General features: G+C 37.9%; 1 protein-coding gene across 1 annotated transcript in view; it reads right to left on the bottom strand.

Annotated features, from left to right (window-relative positions):
* stpg2 (sperm-tail PG-rich repeat containing 2) overlaps positions 1-24,300 on the bottom strand; it is a 288,221-nt gene that overhangs the window by 203,179 nt on the left and 60,742 nt on the right. Inside the window, exon 9 of the mRNA XM_034033821.2 lies at positions 2,617-2,780. Within this exon, the coding sequence (XP_033889712.2) occupies positions 2,617-2,780 (164 nt within the window). The remainder of the gene's footprint in view (positions 1-2,616; positions 2,781-24,300) is intronic.

Raw genomic sequence — 24,300 nt, 5'->3', positions numbered from 1 at the left:
GGCTCCACTCTGAGCGGTGGGATATGTGACAGAGATCGAATGAGTCTTAGTGTTAGATCTCCCTCTCGACCTGTGAGAGCACAGTATACGAGGAACAGAGTACCCTTAATGAAATGGCACGACAATTTATTCCGTAGGGTAGATGGAAGTCGGTCAGTTCGGAAGGGGGCGGAGCCATGGCACCCGAGCTCAGTGACCCAGACGGTAAGCGGCGTGGCATCCGAGGACTGGAGGAGCGGATGCGCTCGTTAACCTCGGGGTCATGGGCGAGGGTATAAATAGGGGGCATGGCTTGAGTGATCTGTTCCTTTGCATATGGTTAAGTTAAATAACCGAGAAGGAGCCTGTACTGTGAGTAAACCGTGAGTGTTCTGTGTCTGTGTATTAACACTGTGTGTCTTGTGTGTTATTTGTCACAGAAGATTACTGAGCACGATCCGGAGCTGCAGCCGCAGGCCAGCGAAAAACCCGGACTTCACCACTCACCTTTCACTACCAACTGTCTTTGTGTTTGCACCTTTTAGCACTTGAATCACGCACTGTCTTTTGTGTTCGTGTTTAGTGTGGGTGTCGGAACGGGACTTTGGGGTTGCGGGTCAAACCCGCGGGATTATAAATTAGAAGTGATACACGCCGCTGTATCACTTCCAGCACTATTATTATTTACAGGTTTTGCCTTGAGGCTCTGGACATTTACTAAAATAAATAAACACCCTTGCACCTGTACCAACGTCTGTCTGTGTAATTATTCTGCACTGCACTCACCTGCACGTCATTACCACTTTGCCACAGGTCTTAATTAACGAGAATGAATATTTAGATTATTTAACAGATAACTAATAGATTGTCTGTGTTTAGTCGGTGATCTAATGTGGTAATGGTCATATAGTATTCATTCAAGTTGATTAACGTACGTTATTTTGAACTGTATTAATTATACAAGTTAATTAAGTGTTTAAATTAATTATTAAACAAACTAACGTAATTAGCCCCACAACTCATTTGCATAATTTATTGGTGACGTCACCATAGCTACTTGTTTATATTTGATTGTAAAAATCCTATTATTTTACAGGTTATCCATATAAATTGAATAAAACATTCACATGTAGTTTAAAAATACGTTATATAGAACAGTACTCATGTTTTTATAATTTAAATAAAAATAAAAACACATTGTTTATTTACACGTAACTGAGCCTGCTTGCAACAGTAAGCTTGCATTGCAGCAACACCAACTGCAGTGGACAAAGCTTTATTTAACACTCACCGTTCCAAGCAGGTTATCAGTCACATTTTACTACAACTAAAAATATTAATACTAATAATAATATGAACTATGCTTGTCAAGTGACCCCAGAGATTGGTTATGCCTCCATGAAACGAGTCGCTTGCACAGTTTGCATTCAACTTTTTTTTTGGTCGTCTGGGCATTTAACAAAAAAATCCCAAACAGCAGAGGGGTTTCGAGACATTTCTTTCAATACAGCTTACGCCTTATGCTATACAACACTTTGCTGTCGAGATGGCGAATGAAGAAATTAAAGTTTTGCCTCTGGATAACACGAGGTGGAGCGGGGAGGGGCGGACGGTGCTCAGTTTAAGAAATTAAAATTATTAGTGTTAGCATATATTTTGTATGTTTCAAACATATTCTACTGTGCACTAGGCATTCATATTTTACTTAAGCAGTAAAATCACTAGAGGTACGAGCCCACTGCTTTGGATACTATACCCTGCTCCATACACGGCAGCGGCGCTAAAGTTGCTACGTATGCGATTTGGTAGCGGATTTTAATAACAACATTTGTTTACCTAATATGCATTATACAAATAAAAATGATCAAATTTTGCATGTGAGTGACATTTAATGTGTGATTTATAGTATTCACACATTGTCAAACAGTTTCTGTTAACAGGAAGAAGAAGAAAAAAAAACACAGTGCATGAACCCGTCTGACGAACCTGACGAAGGTTTAAAACAATCTTCCATCCCTGGCTAGCGAACAAACCTTCGGCCACAGCCCTACTGTCATCATGAAGCCAGATTAATTCTTCCACTCCACTCTATATTTTCGTCTTAATTTGTTTTTTCATAATTTCATTTCTTCTCATTATTGATTCAAACGCTTTACTTTTGCTTATTGGTGCAGTTGGTTGCTTAGTTGTAAAAAAAAAAACAATTGTAAAAAATTGCCATGTCGAGGTAACGAGTATTACTAACTGCACTTCAGTGCGTAGTCTCAGATGCTGACTATACAACAAATACGACGTGCGGTGGGAAAGTTCGGACGAGTCATTTATGCCGTTATTCGGGGGTGGGTATGTTTTTAAAAATGGGTTTGTAAATTTGTTTTTCAGCTTTTTGGCACACTGACCCATTTTCCTGCGTTCATGAAATGGAAGCCATGTGCACTATACTATGTACATTATACAGTTAAAAAATGTTACCGGCCTATTTGGGCCTGTGGTGCTTCATAACTACCGGCCAAACTGCGATCTCTACTGGCCCCGGGCCGCCAGGCCATGGTTAATGTTGAACCCTGTAAAGGTCGGCAAGCACATTGATAGATTTTTTAACAAGGTATGCAAACTAAATAAAATGTCTACACATACCTGATAATGAGCAGGACCTGGTGTCACAACATCTTGCCTCCTTAGCAATTCAGGGGTTCGTGTGGCTGTAGATCCAAACCCTCCTTTTCTTGTGCTCTCTAGGTATGCCTTTTTCAAACTTTCTTGTGCAAGTCCATAGTTAAATATATTATATGCTCCAGGACCTAAAATAAAAAAAAGAATACAAGATTATCAACTTTAAGACTCTTTTTTAACGGTACAAAGAAAACTGTAGATAACTTGTTGAAACAAACTCATGAGAACAAGCAGGCAATCGTAACTAGACAAAAAATAAACACAAATAGATTAGCCTTTTTAATTTTTAAATCACTGGAAGCGATTTATGAACTACCTCAGTTATTGTGTGTTTTTGCTTTACCAAGGACGAACTGCGGAACGTTTGGGCTTGTTTGGGTTCACTTGAACTTGCAGCAGTTTTTTTTTTTTTTTTTTAGGTCATCCAACAGTTCTCCATACACCGTGTTTTCTGTGAGAAGACTGATACTGAGTTGCCGAGTCTCTGCTGTGTTTTTCTAGTTTTTGTTGGCTTGTCTGACAAGTGGTATTTCGTTTATATTTTAACTGCGAGTGTCCACCTGCACACCTAGCCATTTTTGTTTACTGGGAACCAGGAATATTTTTATTTATGTAATGAATGAGAGAGACCAGTGTTGTGTCTCGTTCATTTAACCAGGAAATTTACCCATTGAGACCATCACCAATATTTACTAGTGGCAATAATTTAGAAATTATAAATACAACCAACACAATAAAGCTTGATCAGCATAGAGATAAAAAATCTATTTTTAAATGTGATTGTGGATTGATTGATTTTTAAAAAAATAAAATTATAAATATATCTACAGTAAGCACCTCTATGAAATGCACTGTTCATTGTGAAAAAAACATAAAAAAAAACAACTTTGTCTTCATATCCAAAAACTGCAAACTAACAAGAAAAAAATGGTAGGCTTTACATACTACGCCTAAAAAAATAACTGCAACGCAGCCTACTGCAACTCTTATCATATTTAGCTTGATTCACGGGCTTGCAGCGATCCTAAATTCCTGTCGAAATTGGTGGGTTTAATTTGTTGTTGTATTGTTGTTGTCTGTAGCAGAAGAGCTACTAGTGTATTTTGAGAAGTGAAGGCATGCTCAGCATGCAGCAGACTTGATGTACTCATGTGTGATACTCTAATATCCACACGCCCCGGGTGCGTTATAAGTCACGAGGCGAAGCCGATTGGCTTTAACCACCCGATGTGTGTGGATATCCCACACCCTGAAGTGCCTTATTGCACTTAGAAAATGGATCAACCAACATTACAAAAAAAAAACCTAATAAAAACATGTTTTAATTAGCAAAAAAAGTAATTTTTATTAAATATCCTTCCACCTCTGCCTGACCTTAGAAAAAATAGTCCCTTAAAACATAAAAAAATAAAATGAAAAATGCATTAATTAAAAAATAATTTCAGATGTTGAATTGAACATTGCCATGAAAGTGCACTTTTGATTCGTTACACTTCTTGGTTTATTAATTACATTTTAAAGTAAAATATTACTGTCCATTTTCATTATGACACAGCACAAATGAGTTTGCCTTTAAATCACACAGACCCTTCCTCACAAGACCTGCAACAGTATCAGGTGAGAGTGGAGTAGTAAGAGGAGGCATCCATACCAGATTTGTGCTACAGCTTCACAGTGGCGAGAAAGACGTTATTTGCATGGAATACCCGGTTACTTATCAAACTGACTTTGCAATTTACAGCTTGGCAACTTGGAGAACTACCGGACCAGTGTTAAGAAACAATTTAAAACAATGCAGGGCACAGCAGAAGACATGATACCATCGTACCTGGACACATTTAAAAGGTATGGCAGGAATTGTCGAGATTAATTTATAAATGTTCAGCATCAGATCACACAGCTGCGCAGGGGGTGGGTCCAGTGGCAGCAGGCAGGCAGACTGAAGAATGGACAGACCGGGAGCAATGGCAACAAAACATCTTTAAACCCCAAAGTCTCTTTTAAGAGGGACCCAAATCTTTTGTGAAAAGCTGAAAGTTTAAGAGATATTTTTTAAACTATTTATTTTCAAAATGGGATAGAGAAACGCCGTGGTTCAGGGAGAAGGAACAGAGCGATCAGAATGGCGAGTTTTGAATTTATTTTAATACTTTTGCTTTTTTTCACTACTTTAATTAATCATTAGTGTCCGATTCAGATTCATTCAATATCTCATGTATACTTCGGTTTCCCAAAAGTTCAACATTTACATAAATCTCGTCGGTCATGTTTATTGCGATAAATTCCAATATGTCTGCCGTTTTTGTTTTTAAATTCTAGTGGCGTATGGATATCTGCTAGTGATTTCCCCATTTTTGAAAAAACTGCCTACCCATGGGAATATGCTGTAATATCAACACCCCCATGTGACGTGTTTGACCAATCAGGATAGAGTATTTAAAATACCCATTTTATAATCTGTGTTATTACTGGAACTCACCTTAACAGTAGACTGTTAAGCGTCTTTCTGTCCAATGAGCTGTCAGAACTTCAGAAACGTCAACAAAAAAAAACAAACAAAAAAAAAACACCTACCATTCATTATTGGTGCTTTGCTCCATTACGCCATCCAGTGACTAACTTTCTATTTAAACAATAACTGCACTCAGACACTCATAAGAACATAAGAAAGTTTACAGACGAGAGGAGGCCATTCAGCCCATCTTGCTCGTTTGGTTGTTAGTAGCTTATTGATCCCAGAATCTCATCAAGCAGCTTCTTGAAGGATCCCAGGGTGTCAGCTTCAACAACATTACTGGGGAGTTGGTTCCATACCCTCACAATTCTCTGTGTAAAAAAGTGCCTCCTATTTTCTGTTCTGAATGCCCCTTTATCTAATCTCCATTTGTGATCCCTGGTCCTTGTTTATTTTTTCAGGTCAAAGAAGTCCCCTGGGTCGACATTGTCTATACCTTTTAGGATTTTGAATGTTTGAATCAGATCACCGCGTAGTCTTCTTTGTTCAAGACTGAATAGATTCAATTATTTTAGCCTGTCTGCATACGACATGCCTTTTAAACCCGGGATAATACTGGTTGCTCTTCTTTGTACTCTTTCTAGAGCAGCAATATCCTTTTTGTAACAAGGTGACCAGAACTGAACACAATATTCTAGGTGAGGTCTTACTAATGCATTGTAAAGTTTTAACATTACTTACTTGAATTAAATTCAACACTTCTCACAATATATCCGAGCATCTTGTTGGCCTTTTTTATAGCTTTCCCACATTGTCTAGCTGAGGACATTTCTGAGTCAACATAAACTCCTAGGTCTTTTTCATAGATTCCTTCTTCAATTTCAGTATCTCCCATTTGATATTTATAATGCACATTTTTATTGCCTGCGTGTAGTACCTTACACCTTTCTCTATTAAATATCATTTGCCATGTGTCTGCCCATTTCTGAATGCTGTCTAGATCATTTTGAATGACCTTTGCTGCTGCAACAGTGTTTGCCACTCCTCCTATTTTTGTGTCGTCTGCAAATTTAACAAGTTTGCTTAATGTACCAGAATCTAAATCATTAATGTAGATTAGGAATAGCAGAGGACGTAATACTGATCCCTGTGGTAGACCACTGGTTACCTCGCTCCATTTTGAGGTTTCTCCTCTAATCAGTACTTTCTGTTTTCTACATGTTAACCATGTGCATGCATTTCCTTGAATCCCTATTGCGTTCAGTTTGAGAATTAATCTTTTATGCGGGACTTTGTCAAAAGCTTTCTGGAAATCTAAATAAACCATATCGTATGCTTTGCAATTATCCATTGTTGATGTTGCATCCTCAAAAAAATCAAGCAGGTTAGTTAGACACGATCTCCCTTTCCTAAAACCATGCTGACTGTCTCCCAGGATATTGTTACCATATAGGTAATTTTCCATTTTAGATCTTATTATAGTTTCTGCTGCTGGGATTGAAGTACGGTGTGCCAAAAGGCTCAAGACACAGAAGTGCAATTAACGCATGTTAAAATAATTAATCACCAAAAACAATTAATGCGTTAATCACAGAAGTTAGAAAGGCCAAGAGAGAGATAGAAATCAATATTGCTAAGGGGGCTAAAACCAATTCCAAAATGTTTTTCCAATATTATAACAGCAAGAGAACATTCAAAGAGGAGGTTAAATGTCTAAGAGACACAAATGGCAAAATCATAGATGAAGAAAAAAAAATAGCAAATATATTAAATGATTACTTTTCACAGGTTTTTACAAAGGAGGACACGGACAACATGCCCCACATGTCGACCTGTTCCTATCCAGTTTTAAATAACTTTAGCATAACAGAGGCAGAAGTGTTAAAGGGACTAGGAGCTCTTAAAATAAACAAATCCCCTGGGCCGGATGAGATCCTCCCAATAGTACTCAAAGAAATGAAAGAAGTTATTTACAAACCGCTAACCAAGATCATGCAACAGTCTCTTGACACAGGGGTTGTACCAACAGACTGGAAAATAGCAAATGTAATACCAATCCACAAAAAGGGAGACAAAACCGAACCAGGTAACCACAGACCAATAAGCCTGACTTCTATTATATGTAAACTTATGGAAACTATAATAAGATCCAAAATGGAAAATTACTTATATGGTAACAATATCCTGGGAGACAGCCAGCATGGTTTTAGGAAAGGGAGATCATGTCTAACTAACCTGCTTGACTTTTTTGAGGATGCAACATTGAAAATGGATAACTGCAAAGCATACGACATGGTTTATTTAGATTTCCAGAAAGCTTTTGACAAAGTCCCGCATAAAAGATTAATTCTCAAACTGAACGCAGTAGGGATTCAAGGAAATGCATGCACATGGATTAGGGAGTGGTTAACAGGTAGAAAACAGAAAGTACTGATTAGAGGAGAAACCTCAAAATGGACTGAGGTAACCAGTGGTGTACCACAGGGATCAGTATTAGGTCCTCTGCTATTCCTAATCTACATTAATGATTTAGACTCTGATATAGTAAGCAAACTCGTTAAATTTGCAGACGACACAAAAATAGGAGGAGTGGCAGACACTGTTGAAGCAGCAAAGGTCATTCAAAATGATCTAGACCGCATTCAAAATTGGGCAGACACATGGCAAATTAAATTTAATAGAGAAAAGTGTAAAGTATTGCATGCGGGCAGTAAAAATGTGCATTATAAATATCATATGGGAGATAGTGAAATTGAAGAAGGGAACTATGAAAAAGACCTAGGAGTTTATGTTGACTCAGAAATGTCTTCATCTAGACAATGTGGGGAAGCTATAAAAAAGGCTAACAAGATGCTTGGATATATTGTGAGAAGTGTTGAATTTAAATCAAGGGAAGTAATGTTAAAACTCTACAATGCATTAGTAAGACCTCACCTAGAATATTGTGTTCAGTTCTGGTCACCTCGTTACAAAAAGGATATTGCTGCTCTAGAAAGAGTGCAAAGAAGAGCAACCAGAATTATCCCGGGTTTAAAAGGCATGTCGTATGCAGACAGGCTGAAAGAATTGAATCTATTCAGTCTTGAACAAAGAAGACTACGCGTGATCTGATTCAAGCATTCAAAAACCTAAAAGGTATAGACAATGTCGACCCAGGGGACTTTTTTGACCTGAAAAAATAAACAAGGACCAGGGATCACAAATGGAGATTAGATAAAGGGGCATTCAGAACAGAAAATAGGAGGCACTTTTTTACACAGAGAATTGTGAGGGTCTGGAACCAACTCCCCAGTAATGCTGCTGCAGCTGACACCCTGGGATCCTTCAAGAAGCTGCTTAATGAGATTCTGGGATCAATAAGCTACTAACAACCAAACAAGCAAGATGGGCTGAATGGCCTCCTCTCGTTTGTAAACTTTCTTATGTTCTTATGTTCTTAAGTTAACTGCGATTGACAGCCCTTATATATATGGGTAAAATTCTCAACAAAAAAGTGCAGGTATTCATATGCGCAGCCAGGTGTAAACATTGAAAAAAATTAGACAATTTGAGTGCAATGAATAATTATTTCTAAAATGTATTGATATTAATACACGCTATATTTTTTCATACAAAATAAGCCTTAAAAAATAACTGATAAAATAGAACCAATTCACCATAAACAAAAAAGCTGAAAATACTGAAAGCTTTGTACCCTCTGCATGTATCACTCAGTCATGTATTTTAATATAACACGAGTTAAACCTTAACTGACACTATGCAGTAACTGCTGTAAAGAGGGAGCTTTGTTTCAAGATATCCTAGAAAAGGGGTCATGTTATAAAAAGAATGTGTATGAAAAAAAGATACAAAAAGGTCAAACAATGCACAATAGGGGCTGAAATTCCCTCTTTCATTTTTAATGTAACATGCACTACTCTTAAAAAAATTAGAACATAGGTCTGTTATTTCTGTTTTTTTTTCTTTTCCTTATTGTTTATCCTACATGATATATTCAGTGTGCTTCTCTGTTGTGTTTCTGTCTGTGTTTCCAAAATTCAGTTACGCAGTTCTACATTATCACACGTCGTACTACTACTCAGCAACACAACAAAACAGCTTTAACCACGTGATATATCACTACAAGATATGTATGTAGTCTGCATTTTCCCCCTTTATCTGTTTTCTTTTATTACGGGTGTGTTTATAAATTAATATATATTACAACTCCCTTTGATGCAATACCAAGCATCGCCTTCAAAGCCGTTATTAACTAAAACAGCTTTCTAATGTGAAACAAATACTAACAAAATAACACATTATGAAGGCATATTTGTCTTGGCAAAAGTACAGACTTCTTTTTTTAGGATTATTTAAAAAAATCTACATCTTGCATTCACGTCAACGCACTTCTTTCTAATCTGTGATCATTCTACTGCTTGTGTTCACTGTTCAGGGAGAGAAAAAAGTTGTGTGGCTGTCCCAGCCTCTTCGCACCTCTTGAAAGTAGCGCACTGCATTGAATATTCCTAACTTGGTTAGAATGACTAAAAAAAACAAAAAAAAAAACATTAAAACCACAACATCCTGTACACTCTCCAATCATTTTTAAACCCACCTCGTCTTTGTATTCCGTTGTTTTTTATTTGTACATCAAGCGAAGTTGGGGAATAATAAGTTGCGTTAGAAATGGATAGATTAATTTGCTAAACAAGGTAATGGTTGCACTGGCATTTACATTTATTGGATTCGAGGACGACCAAAGCCCCAGTGCATTTTTTGTCAGAAGGTTTTGTCAAACAAAACTCTTAAAACTGCAAAATTTAGATGCCATTTATCTATAAAGTATTCAGAATGTGATAATAATAATTTAAACAAAAGAAACAGGAACTTTGCCATCAGCAACTTTCAATGCACAAAATGACAACATTGTTTGCTGACCTGGTAGTGGAGATTCAAGCCCAGGAATCTCATTAAATTAGGTATGTTATATAAATACTGTACTTAGACATATACACACTGGCAGGGCAGGATTACAGGGACAGGAGGAGGGAGGGAGGGGCAGTTGCCCCTCCACTTTTATAGATGAGGAATATGAAGATGCAGTCTAGAAAAAAAGTCACGTGGAATAATTATATGAAATATGCATGTAGTTTTATTTTGATTTACCACTAGATGGAGCAATAGCAATAGACTACTGTGGTATTATCTCTGTTCACAGTAACCCAGCTCCTGTCCAATGGGAAGGGGTATGAGCAGCTGATTCAAATTCGCCACCGTTCTGAGACACGAGAGAGGGGCGGAGCCAGCAGCACAACAGAACACAACAAAGCGAGGTAGTTCTTCCAGCGACAGCGTGTGGAAGCGACAGAGTGGGAGAAATACAGTCGTGGAAAAATACAGAGCAGTTAGAAGCAGTAAGGAGAAATTACATCTTTAATTGCTTTGATCAGAAAACACTGCAGCTTAAAGTCTAACAGCTGCGTGTGTTTTTCTGATAACAAGCTGAAGCTCAGAGCAGCTGATTCAAATTCGCCGCTGTTCTGAGGCACGGGCGAGGGGCAGAGCCAGCAGCACAACAGATATAAACAAAAGCCAGGCAAAAGCAACAGTGTGTGGAAGCGACAGCGTGGGAGAAGTACAGTCGTGGAAATGTACAGAGCAGTTAGAAGCAGTTTGAAAGCAGCTGAACTAAACTTCCACATGGTCTTCAAGCCAGTAATCTGTGACACCTGCATGATGTGGGAAATCCGAGAAAACCCAGCAGAACTCAACCAAGTGTGTGTAATGTGCCGCACGATCCAGGACTTGTTTAAACTACTAAGTATGCTAGAAATGGAGCTGCAGGAAATAAGACAGCAACAGGAGTTTGAGGAGCTCGCACATCCACAATTCATGGAAGTCAGCACTCCTAGCAGACTGAAAGCCACCAGGGAGATGGCAGATGGTCAAAACAGCTGGGTTCAGGAAGGCAGAAGCAGGGAAAAAAAAGAAATTTTGTCAAACACAACCACCAGAAATCAAAACATCCAACAAACTACGATGTGATAGGTGTTACAGAAACTTGGTTGTCTGAGAGTGATGGAGATGAATATAATATTAGTGGGTACACACTGTATAGGAAAGACAGGCAGGACAGAAGCGCTATACATAAGAAATAGTCTTGCTATAGAATGCCAAATTCAGACGCCAATAATCTGTTATACAATCACATTAGAAATGCGTGTAGCAAAGGAAAAGCCATACTAATGGGGGATTTCAACTTCCCCCATATAAAATGGGAAAACCCAGTGGGGAGCACGACGGACGAAATTGAAATGGTGGAAATGACAAATGACTGCTTCCTAAAGCAATTTGTCAAGGCACCGACTAGAGGGGAGCCATTGGCAAACTCAGACCACAACATAGTCTCATTTGAAGTGATTTTTAAAACCCAAAAAGTAATGACTAAAGCTAAGGTTTACAATTTTAAAAAAGCAAACTATGAAGGTATGAAACAGAGACTAACAGAAATAGATTGGAGAAAATAGAGAAAACATCCACAGAAAACGGATGGCTGTTTTTCTTAAATGTAGTACTAGAGGCGCAAAACAATTACATCCCAAAAGTAGACAAATCTAAATCTAAAACAAAATGGCCAAAATGGTTTAATAGATCAATTTAAAAAAATATTCAGCGAAAAAAGGCACTTTACAGAGCATTTAAAAGGGACCAAAAACAAAGTACACAGAAAGAGTACTTGGAACTGCAAACACAAGTCAAAAAGGAAGTTAGAAAGGCCAAGAGAGAGATAGAAATCAATATTGCTAAGGGGGCTAAAACCAATTCCAAAATATTCTTCCAATATTATAACAGCAAGAGAACATTCAAAGAGGAGGTTAAATGTCTAAGAGACACAGATGGCAAAATCATAGATGAAGAAAAAAAAATAGCAAATATATTAAATGATTACTTTTCACAGGTTTTTACAAAGGAGGACACGGACAACATGCCCCACATGTCGACCTGTTCCTATCCAGTTTTAAATAACTTTAGCATAACAGAGGCAGAAGTGTTAAAGGGGCTAGGAGCTCTTAAAATAAACAAATCCCCTTGGCCGCATGAGATCCTCCCAATAGTACTCAAAGAAATGAAAGAAGTTATTTACAAACCGCTAACCAAGATCATGCAACAGTCTCTTGACACAGGGGTTATACCGACAGACTGGAAAATTGCAAACGTAATACCGATCCACAAAAAGGGAGACAAAACCGAACCAGGTAACTACAGACCAATAAGCCTGACTTCTATTATATGTAAACTTAAGAACATAAGAAAGTTTACAAACGAGAGGAGGCCATTCAGCCCATCTTACTCGTTTGGTTGTTAGTATCTTATTGACCCAGGAAACTATAATAAGATCCTAAATGGAAAATTACCTATATGGTTACAGTATCCTAGTATTATTATTATTATTATTATTATTATTATTATTATTATTATTATTATTTATTTATTTATTTATTTATTTATTTATTTCTTAGCAGATGCCCTTATCCAGCATTGTTTAAGAAAGGGGGATCGTGTCTATTAACCAGCTTGATTTTTTTTGAGGATGCAACATCCACAAATTTGCAAATTTGCAAAACATATGACATGGTTTATTTAGATTTCTAGAAAGCTTTTGACAAAGTCCCGCATAAAAGATTAATTCTCAAACTGAACGCAGTGTGGATTCAAGGAAATTCATGCACATGGATTAGGGAGTGGTTAACATATAGAAAACAAAGTACTAATTAGAGGAGAAACCTCAAAATGGAGCAAGGTAACCAGTGGAGTACCACAAGGATCAGTATTAATGAGGTCCTCTGCTCTTTCTAATCTACATTAAAGACTTAGATTCTGGTATAGTAAGCAAACTTGTTAAATTTGCTGATGACACAAAAATAGGAGTGGCAAATACCGTTGCAGCAGCCAAGATCATTCAAAATGATCTAGACAGCATTCAGAACTGGGCAGACACATGGCAAATGACATTTAATAGAGAAAAGTGTAAGGTACTGCACGCAGGCAATACCAATGTGCATTATAAATATCATATGGGAGATACTGAAATTGAAGAAGGAATCTATGAAAAAGACCTAGGAGTTTACGTTGACTCAGCAATGTCTTCATCTAGACAATGTGGGGAAGCTATAAAAAAGGCCAACAAGATGCTCGGATATATTGTGAAAAGTGTTGAACTTAAATCAAGGGAAGTTATGTTAAACTTTTACAATGCATTAGTAAGACCTCAACTAGAATACTGTGTTCAGTTCTGGTCACCTTGTTATAAAAAGAATATTGCTGCTCTAGAAAGAGTGCAAAGAAGAGCGACCAGAATTATCCCGGGTTTAAAAGGCATGTCGTATGCAGACAGGCTGAAAGAATTGAATCTATTCAGTCTTGAACAAAGAAGACTACGCGTGATCTGATTCAAGCATTCAAAAACCTAAAAGGTATAGACAATGTCGACCCAGGGGACTTTTTTGACCTGAAAAAATAAACAAGGACCAGGGATCACAAATGGAGATTAGATAAAGGGGCATTCAGAACAGAAAATAGGAGGCACTTTTTTACACAGAGAATTGTGAGGGTCTGGAACCAACTCCCCAGTAATGCTGCTGCAGCTGACACCCTGGGATCCTTCAAGAAGCTGCTTAATGAGATTCTGGGATCAATAAGCTACTAACAAACAAACGAGCAAGATGGGCCGAATGGCCTCCTCTCATTTGTAAACTTTCTTATGTTCTTAAATAACTTGCACATTATGAAGGCACATTTGTCTTGTCAAAATTACAAACTTCTTTTCTTTGCCAGCATTATTCAAAAAACAAATCTACATCTAGCATTCATGTAAATGCACTGCTTTCTAATCTGTGCTCATTCTACTGCTTGTGCTCATGGCACTTCAGGAAAGAAAAAAAAACGTAATCTGTCTGTCCCACGGGACCACTCGCACGCCACTGTCAGGCTATATTATGATTTCACAGTTTTATTATTAATTTTCCTTCAACCCTTTGCGGTCCTATGTCGGACCAGGTCCGATATTACAATTATTCCTTTCCGGTCCAATCGTTTCCGATCATCAAAAAGACGTCAAGCACAGGTCTCTAATCGTTTTCTCTACGGAAAAAGCCGAGAAAACCTTTCAACGGCTGAGTGAGACCGGTAGAAGCCGAGAGAAGCCGAAAAAAAATAAAAAAAATAAATAAAGTAAGCAGATCTGAGCAATATACATAGTCCCTTCACCACAGGCATAACACGTACATAAACAAACAAGATAGCTGCTTCCGCATCCAGCGCTCAAAGAATATCACAGACATTCGCCAAGCTTTTTGAGATGGTATAGTAAAATAATGACTTGGATCGCATTATTGAGGAGTTTGGTGATAAAATGAGTGATGAGGAGATGATTTATCAGTATGCATGACTATGAAGAGGTATGTGAAAACTACAGCGGAGAGTGGGACAGGCCTGGAGATGCAGTACTGAGTGTCCTGTTGATATGCAGTGCCTTTTAAACCTGTTTTACTATGACTAAAATTACTTTTAAAATAAACTTTGTTTATTGTGTTTCAGTAAAATCTGGTTGCATCAGGAAAAAAAAGCCTCCAGTCATTCATTGCTACCCTGTAGACACCTCTTATTGCAACAACAGAAATGTAACACACTTGAGACAAACTCACTTACTTTAACATAAGCATTTAATGGTCACATTTTGATACATTGTAAAGAAAATATTACCCTTTTAAAATTACTTCAACAGATTTTATTGCAGTATGGACTGCAGTTGCTAAGTGGGTGCCTCCCACTTTTGACAGGTGGTTTACAGTGAAAGATGGTGTTTTTGGAGGCACTTATTGTACAACAGTCATCTATTTGCTATTTTAACAAAAAAATGCACAACACATACATTTTTTTTTTATTTGAATCATGATATTATGTTATTTTAATAGAATCATTTTTATTTTTTAACTATTTAAACTCAAAGTTAGATCATCATCTACAGAGATCCAAGATGGACTTTTTTTAAGTTTTTGTTTCAGATAGCCCAGGTTAGGTTTCCAGCCACATTTTTTAATGCCTACCTTACATTCCAGGGTAAAGATTGCGTTCTATTCAGGGCATAGGTGCAGAGTTTTGAAATTCTGGGGGGGGGGCTAAGTTAGTGGTCAACATCCCCCCCCCCCCTCCCCCCAATATAAAACCACAAAAACACCAAATGCAAAATAAACAAATATGCAAAATAAATGTGCAAACAAATATCAAATCCCCAAGTAAAATCAAACAATGTGACCAATTCCTGCGTCTGCAGTACATGCAGGCAGTGGTGGGTTTGCACTTTGTTGTCAAGTTACGGCGCAGAAGGCACATTCAATAATTAATAACGCTAACCGAAACACAGGGTGTATAAAGTAAGAAAATAAGAAATGACATTCCAAAAATAAAATGTTCAGTAATCATATAGAAATAACCAAATAAATACAGTAAAGAAAGAGAAAAGGATTGGTAATCATAAATAAGCAAATAAACAGTAAGTAAACAACAGCAATAGGTAATAAACAGTAATCATGCGCTCACGTACACATTCTATGCACATACTATTGCTGTTTTTGTAAACATCTGAACGCTAATTGATACAAACCATTACAATGTTCCCCAGCTGTTCGGATTAACGGGCTAGAGTTTCCATTTTTATAGCTTCTAAATTAGTGATTACAAAAAGGGAGCTACAACCTGCATTCTGCATGGTCCTAGAGTTGAGCCCCCTTTTATGAAATTCCGACGGGGGCCATAATCTACCACAAAATTAATTTCCACAAAAACACAGCCACATATTTTCTAGGTTCAGGAGTAACAGCAATTTCATCATCACTTTGTAAATTCTAGCCACATCAAAAACATGAATAATCTCACTATACAAGGAGAGAATAGATCAGCTTTAAGTAGTTTTAGTCACCCAAACATGTTTGCATCATGTCCTGTGTGTTTAAAATAATGTTTTGGGTGTCTCGGCAAGTTGTTAGTGTGTTGCAACGTTACAAAAAATAATTCAAAGAGAAAACCCAGTAGGTTAAATTGTATAGAAAAACAATATTTCAAATTTCCTGTTTTCACCTATAAGTATTGGGGCAAACTGGGGTTGTTTTGCCACTTTTCTGGACGTTTTCACAGTCTTTCACTGTAGAATAAGTACTTAAACAGCAGATAGGGTGTAAAACAGGGTGGTGCCTGTATATGTATTTATTTGCACAAAACAAACAAAACAAAAACCTAACTCCATCAAGGAGTGCTTACAAAACGTTTCCCATTCTAACTACTCAACTGGATAGATAAGCCATTTACCGGTCACCAAAACCAATACTTTTCTAGGGGCAGCAGTGTGGAGTAGTGGTTAGGGCTCTGGACTCTTGACCGGAGAGTCGTGGGTTCAATCCCAGGTGGGGGGACAATGCTGCTGTACCCTTGAGCAAGGTACTTTACCTAGATTGCTCCAGTAAAAACCCAACTGTATAAATGGGTAATTAAATAATAATGTACCTTATCTTTAACCCTTTGCGGTCCTATGTTAGACCAGGTCCGACATTAAAATTGTATGTCAAAAAGACATAAAACTAGTCGTTTTTTCTCCGGAAAAAGCCGAGAAAACCATTCAATGGCCGAGTGAGACCGATAGGAGCCGAGAGAAGCCGAAAAAAAAGGGGCGTATCTGAGCAATACACATAGCCCCGGCACCACAGAGATAACACGGCCATAAACATACAAGATAGCTGCTTCAGCATCCAGCGCTCAAAGAATATCACAGACATTTGCAGAGCTTTTTGAGATGTTACAGTAATAAAATAATTACTTGGATCTACTTTCAGTTTTGGGAACCTTGTTTGTGCTCTATGGCTGATATAATACTAACATTAGTACTGGTGTAGTGCCAGAGTGGTACATCATCAGAGTGTGGTACGCGTACCTGTTTAACGCCAGAAAATGGTACGCTGTCAATGCTGTGATTGACTACTTGTGACGGGGTACTCCCCGCCCCTGTGCATATTTTGTATTTGTTTATTATTATTATTATTATTATTATTATTATGATGATTATGATTTATGTATTGTATATATGATGGTGAAAAGCCCTTATTGTTTGGCAGGATGAGTGAGGTGCCGTCCACCATTATTTGTTTTGGTTTTTAAAATACCTTGTGAGAATGCATGACTGTCAGCTACGGATTATTTAACTAGCTGACAGTCACGCAGAATTAATAAACCTGTGCAAAATGTGACCGAGGGATAATAATATAATTAATAGCTAGTTAATCCCTCGGTCATCACTATAAGAACCTGCAGCTTTGGCTGCAACAGATTGAGTGTTCGGTGAGTGGAGAATGGGAGTAGAGAGGAGGTAAAGAAAGGAAAACTAAAAATAAACAATTGCTACTCGTGCTGGCTTTATACCAACACGACACTTGTTTGTGTTGTCATTATTTTTGTTTGTTTATTTTGGCCCTTTGTTTTGTTTTTAAACCTTTTATTTTGTAAATAAACACTCCGAAGTGCAGTTGTACCCCAGTCTGCTATAGGTGCATTCACTTCCTGAGCTGACGTCAACACACAAGCCACAAGCCATCCATTTATTTTTCTGGATTTTTGTGTGAGGAGTGGGACAATATTTTATATATATATATGGACAACTGGATCTGGGCGAACCGCGACACAGCCCAAATTAAGTGGGATGACGGGCTAGAGGACCTCCTCAGTGGCCTTGAGGAGCAAGGATGGTGCCTTGTATGTGGCGAGTACGGGCACACGGTGGTATGCTGCACCCTCCAAGAGGAAGAAGAGGAGCTGGAAAGGGGGGAGCATGAGCATCCAGCGTCTAGAAGGGGGGAGCACTAGAAGCCAGCGGCCAGAGGGGGGAGCACCAGCATCCAGCGTCTAGAAGGGGGAGCACAAGCAGCCAGCAGCCAGAGGGGGGAGCACGAGCATCCATCGCCCAGAAGGGGGAGCACGAGCATCCAGCGCCCAGAAGGAGGGAGCACGAGCATCCAGCGCCCAGAAGAGGGGAGCACAAGCATCCAGCGTCTAGAAGAGGGGAGCACAAGCATCCAGTGCCCAGAAGGGGGGAGCACGAGCATCCAGCGTCTAGAAGAGGGGAGCACGAGCATCCAGTGCCCAGAAGGGGGGAGCACGAGCATCCATCACCCAGAAGGGGGGGAGCACAAGCGTCCAGTGCCCAGAAAGGGGGGAGCAAGAGCATCCAGTGCCCAGAAGAGGGGAGCATGAGCATCTAGTGCCCAGAAGGGGGGAGAACGAGCATCCATCACCCAGAAGGGGGGAGCACAAGCCTTCCTATATATAAAAAAGGTGTCCCTTCCATGCGATGTAATGAACATGCAGTTTAGATTCCAGCCATCTCCATTCTAGTTTACAACCCTCATATTTCATATTGACGAGTTGTATCATTAAACCACGTGAGCTTTTTTCAAAAGACACTCTCCGAGTTTTCATTGGCGCTATAGTATCTAAGATACCAGACAAGGTGGTGTTGTAGGTATTAACCAGCTCATCTACTGATAAGGACTCAGTGGTAATGAGATCAATACATCAGAAAGCTTAACCGCAGTTGAAGAATTAATTACCCAGGATTTAAATGTACAGTCCACAGTCTTTGTAGATACTGGCAGATTCACCTAAAAATAATGGCAAGATGATCAGAAATAGTAAGATCTAGGGTTACAAAGTTCTTAACAGCTAAACCACGAGAAATTACCAGATCTAAAGTATGGCCACGATTATGCGTAGAACCTCTGACATGCTGGATATAATCTAAGGAATCCAGTAACCTCAAAAATTCCAATGAGTTAGAATCAGAATAAATGTCAACATAAAGGTTAAAATCACCCATATTTGACTGTCAATATAGATAGCAGATCCCCAAATTCAGTCAGAAATAGCAGGTTTGACTTAGGTGGCCGATAAATAATTACAGTGAATTCTAAAGTGACCCACTTATCCCGACAGCCATACCGATTTAACATCGAACATCTTAGTGGTACAAAAAATGGAAATGCAGACGGGTTACCCAGGGTCCACTGCCTCTCGGCAGAGTATGCTCTAAACCATGGGTTTGAGCTGAGGAGGGGAGGGGTATGTGGTAAGGTCACAGAGAGAAAATATGTAAGCTTGAGGTTGTCCAAAGCCTTATTCCCTGGTGAAAAATGTAAAACTGCAGTAACAATATAGCGACCACCAGGTGTCATCAATCGGCCAAAATCAGAGAGGCCGACAATAAACCTGTGGAGAATACAACAAGGTAATTGTATAATTGTAAGGGTTACAAATTGGTTAATTGTTTGTAATTTAATGTAATTGAACCATGTATAAAAGACTCCATTTGGTCTGCTGGGTGTGGATGAAGTAGGAGTTGTGTGTGGGGGGGTTTGTGGTGAGTTTATGTAAAGAGCTCAAATTAATACAACTGTGTATTATATGTTTTGTAACGAGAAAACAGCTTAGCTGTCCCGTGTTAGTTTAGTGCCTGTGAAAGTTTAGTTAGTGCTCTGTGACAGCTAGGCTTTTATTTTGTATTTTGTTTATTTTTGTTTAGGTGTCCAAAAAGCATTTCAAGCGTGCAGGTTTTCCTGCCGCTGTCCAGCATTGCCATCAGCCACTCTCCCACTATATATATATATATAAATAAAGTTTGAGAAAAAGGAAAACTGCTGTGTACCAAAATGATCAATAAGAAAAAAGAAAAAAAGAATATTTCAGGTACTTAAAAAGGTAGAATAACTGACAAGTCCTTCATTGGCTGAATACAAAAAAACAGTGCTTTAAGAAGTTGATAAAAAACAAACAAGTAGTCTTTTAAACAAAATTCCAGAATGTTGATGATGATGATGATGATGATGATGACCTCAGAATAGAATGTTCATTCCAAATGGCTCCAAAGTGCCTAGTTTGAAAAGAAGTTCACATTCCTTTTTTTTCATGACAGCATTAGTTCCATAGCATTGAACCATCCCTCAAATTGTGATGTCTTCTATAGTGTCGTCATTTCTGTTAAAATGTCTGGCAACAGGAAAGGTAGAGGTGTTAATTCGTATAGTTCTCAGATTGGTCATAGGATGATATGTAAGAACAAGGGGAACATGATTGTTGGTATTCTGTGTTTTGGTTTTGTACAAGGCATCCTTTCTGTTTATTGTCGATACTCTTAACTGAGCTTCTCTAAGTATAGTGTCCTGAAAACCACAGTTTTTGAAAATTGCACACATGTCATTTGTTTTATTCAAAAAATCACTATCATCACTGCAAATGCGTCTCAGTCTTAGTAATTGGGAGTATGGAATTATTATTATTATTATTTATTTCTTAGCAGACGCCCTTATCCAGGGCGACTTACAATTGTTACAAGATATCACATTATTCTTTACATACAATTACCCATTTATACAGTTGGGTTTTTAGTGGAGCATTCTAGGTAAAGTACCTTGCTCAAGGGTACAGCAGCAGTGTCCCCTACCAGGGATTGAACCCACGACCCTCCGGTCAGGAGTCCAAAGCCCTAACCACTACTCCACACTGCTGCCCTTGGAGTTGCGACAAGCTTTGGGATGTGAGGAGTATGAATGAGAGTGTTTCTTTGTAGAAGATTGTAGTATTGACGGTACAATTAGAAACCGTGATGGTAATGTCTAAGAAAGAAATTTGTTTAGAAATGTTCCATGTATACTTTAGAGCTGGATGAAACTGGTCAATAAAATGTATGAAATCCATTAACTCTTCATTAGTGTTATCGGAGATGCCAAATATGTCGTCGATGTATCTAAGATATTATATTGGTGTATGTCCCTTCTACTGTTGAAAAACTTTATTTTCGATCCATCCCATAAAAAGACTTTTTTCTTCCCATGCTGACACCTCTAATTTGTTTATAAAAGTCTCCATTAAAGGAGAAACAATTCAAAGAAAGGATGAGTTGGGCTAGTTGCAAAAGAATATCGGTTGCAGGTTCTTTTACTGTCCGTTTATCAAGGAAGTATTTTAGTGCTTGTAAACCGTCACTGTTGGGGATAACTGTGTAGCGGCTTTTGACATCCATTGAGAAGAAAGTTATATTTTCACTGTTACCATTTAAAGAAAAATGATCTATTATTTGCAAAAAATGGTTAGAGTCTTTAACGTATGAAGGTAGAGATTCCACAATGGGTCTGAAGACATCATCAAGGAACTTGGAAATTATTTCAGTGGGGCAGGAACATGCTGATACAATAGGACAGCCTGGGTTGGTAGGCTTATGAATTTTAGGAAGTAAATAAAAACGGCTACAGCGAGAGTTTTCAACAATAAGATTAGACGTAGATTTTGGTAATAAGTTATTCTGGATGGCAGAATGGATAGTAGATGTGACTGTAGTTTGTAACAGTTGGGTAAGATCATTTGGGACTTTTGTGTAGAAGTTAGTGTCAGAAAGTTGTTTAGATGCTTCTTCTATATATAGATCATTTTTCCAAACTACTACAGCTCCTCCTTTGTCAGCAGGTTTTATTATAATGTCATTACGTTTCTGTATATTCTGTAAGGCGTGATATTCATCTGTTGTCAAGTTTAAACGATTAGTGTGTTGTTGAAAATTAATTTGGCTTATTTCTCGTTCACATTTATCAATAAAAAAATCTAAGGCTTGGAAAGCTCCGGGGGCTGGTGTCCAAGTAGAGTGCTTTTGTTTGTATTTATGGAAATATCTAAGGAATCAGAAGCTGTGTTGGAGGATTGTGAAGCACCTAATTCATTTGTATCCGTGTCTGCATGAAAATGGGCATGTAAACGCATGAGGCGAAAGAAATGCTGTGTGTCATTGATGACTGCAAATGTGTCAGTGGATTTCTTTATAGGTACAAATGTGAGACCTTTGGATAAAACAGAGTGTTCAGCAGTAGTAAGTGCCACATTTTCTGGGATTGTAACAACAGTTTTATGTGGTCTTTGCTTTTTATATTTTGATGGTAGTCTTTGATGTCTTATAGTCTTTCTTGAGCTTAATCCATTTTTTTGCTTTATTTATTTTCATGAAATCATAGATATCTGCATTTAAATTGTGAATAAGGCGACAAGCTTGGTAGTATAAATCATTATTATTTAACATATCTTTTAAGCATGTCTTGGAAGTTATCATATCATGGTCAAGTTTTTGTATTTTATATTGATAATTTTTGATAGTATGCCTCATGATACTTTTACTACATTTAAATAAAGTAGATTGCACTTGCCTGTAATATCCTCTATGGTTGTCGCTTGGATGGAAATTCATTCTGAAGCCTTTAGGAATGAGGTTTACTTTTAAACAGTTCTTTATGAAATTAATATGGTTGGTAAATCTTGTCTTGTTCCATGTTGATCTTGCAAGTTTGATATAAATTGGAGTTATTCTTGGGTTCAAAAAACTGGTAAATCTTGTTAGTTCTTGGAAGCACTGTGATGTTATTTTTCGTATGGAAGTCATAGTTCTTAAGTAGCAGTAAAAATATATGTAAAGTTTGAGAAAAAGGAAAACTGCTGTGTACCAAAATGATCAATAAGAAAAAAGAAAAGAAGAAAAGGATATTTCAGGTACTTAAAAAGGTAGAATAATTGATTACAAATCAATTATCAGGATGTTTCGGACTACAAGTCCTTCATCGGCTAAATACAAAAAAACAGTGCTTTAAGAAGTTGATAAAAAACAAACAAGTAGTCTTTTAAACAAAATTCCAGAATGTTGATGATGATGATGATGATGACCTCAGAATAGAATGTTCATTCCAAATGGCTCCAAAGTGCCTAGTTTGAAAATAAGTTCACATTCCTTTTGTTACCTGACAGTATTAGTTCCATAGCATTGAACCATCCCACAAATTGTGATGTCTTCTATAGTGTGGTCATTTCTATTAAATTGTCTGACAACAGGAAAGGTAGAGGTGTTAATTCGTATACTTCTCTCAGATGTTCTCAGATGTTCCACGAAGCGATCAGCTCAAAAAGATGCACATTTCATAAACACCACACTATACAAAAAATACTCTTTGTAGTGCAACTGCAGCACAGCCCAGTTTTCACGTCAACATCATGCTTCCAGAACTTAAGAAACCTGAGCTGTGTAGCCTGTTCTAGTTTGTTTTCTTTTCTAATGTGGCACTCAGTATTTTCAGAAAACAAGTGAGGTTTAAAATACTAGAACATAAGAACATAAGAACATAATAAAGTTTACAAACTAGAGGAGGCCATTCAGCCCATCTTGCTCGTTTGGTTGTTAGTAGCTTATTGATCCCAGAATCTCATCAAGCAGCTTCTTGAAGGATCCCAGGGTGTCAGCTTCAACAACATTACTGGGGAGTTGGTTCCAGACCCTCACAATTCTCTGTGTAAAAAAGTGCCTCTAATCTCCATTTGTGATCCCTGGTCCTTGTTTCTTTTTTCAGGTCAAAGAAGTCCCCTGGGTCGACATTGTCTATACCTTTTAGGATTTTGAATGTTTGAATCAGATCGCCGCGTAGTCTTCTTTGTTCAAGACTGAATGGTCAATTCTTTTAGCCTGTCTGCATACGACATGCCTTTTAAACCCGGGATCATTCTGGTTGCTCTTCTTTGCACTCTTTCTTATAGTGCTCATATAAACACACCAGTTTTGTAAAACAACAAAAGTCATTTCTAATAAATTACAAACATACAAACTTTGCAATTCTGTTCAAGCCACAACAAATCATAACCAATTTATATCAACACACATCCTATATTAAATAATAAAACATAAACACTTTATATATTACCGTTACAATTGTATTTCATAGAGCAAGCGATTCTGAAGAGTTTTGTGGATACTTTCTGTTACCTAAAATGACCTATATTATTAATTATAAAAGTCAGTCAATCGAAATCGCTCAAGCGTACAGGTGGAAAATGTGGACGTGAAATGAGTATGTTTTCATCTGCGGTGTACGCTGAGCTGCTAAACAGCGATTAAATAATTATACACAGTGTTTTAGAGAATATTTATAGTAAAATGTCCGTTTTTTGGGAGGATTCGCTGTGAATAGCCGTGCAATCTTATATACAATTCTATTTGCTAGAGCAAGCGATTATTACTGTGTGTGAGCATTGCAGTTGTGTGAAGCCAGCATATCCACGAGGATATTTTCAAGTAAACAAATGACATTACG

The sequence above is a fragment of the Acipenser ruthenus genome, chromosome 1 (assembly GCF_902713425.1).
Source record: "Acipenser ruthenus chromosome 1, fAciRut3.2 maternal haplotype, whole genome shotgun sequence".
Taxonomy (NCBI): domain Eukaryota; kingdom Metazoa; phylum Chordata; class Actinopteri; order Acipenseriformes; family Acipenseridae; genus Acipenser; species Acipenser ruthenus.
This window is presented reverse-complemented; position numbering and strand designations above follow the sequence as displayed.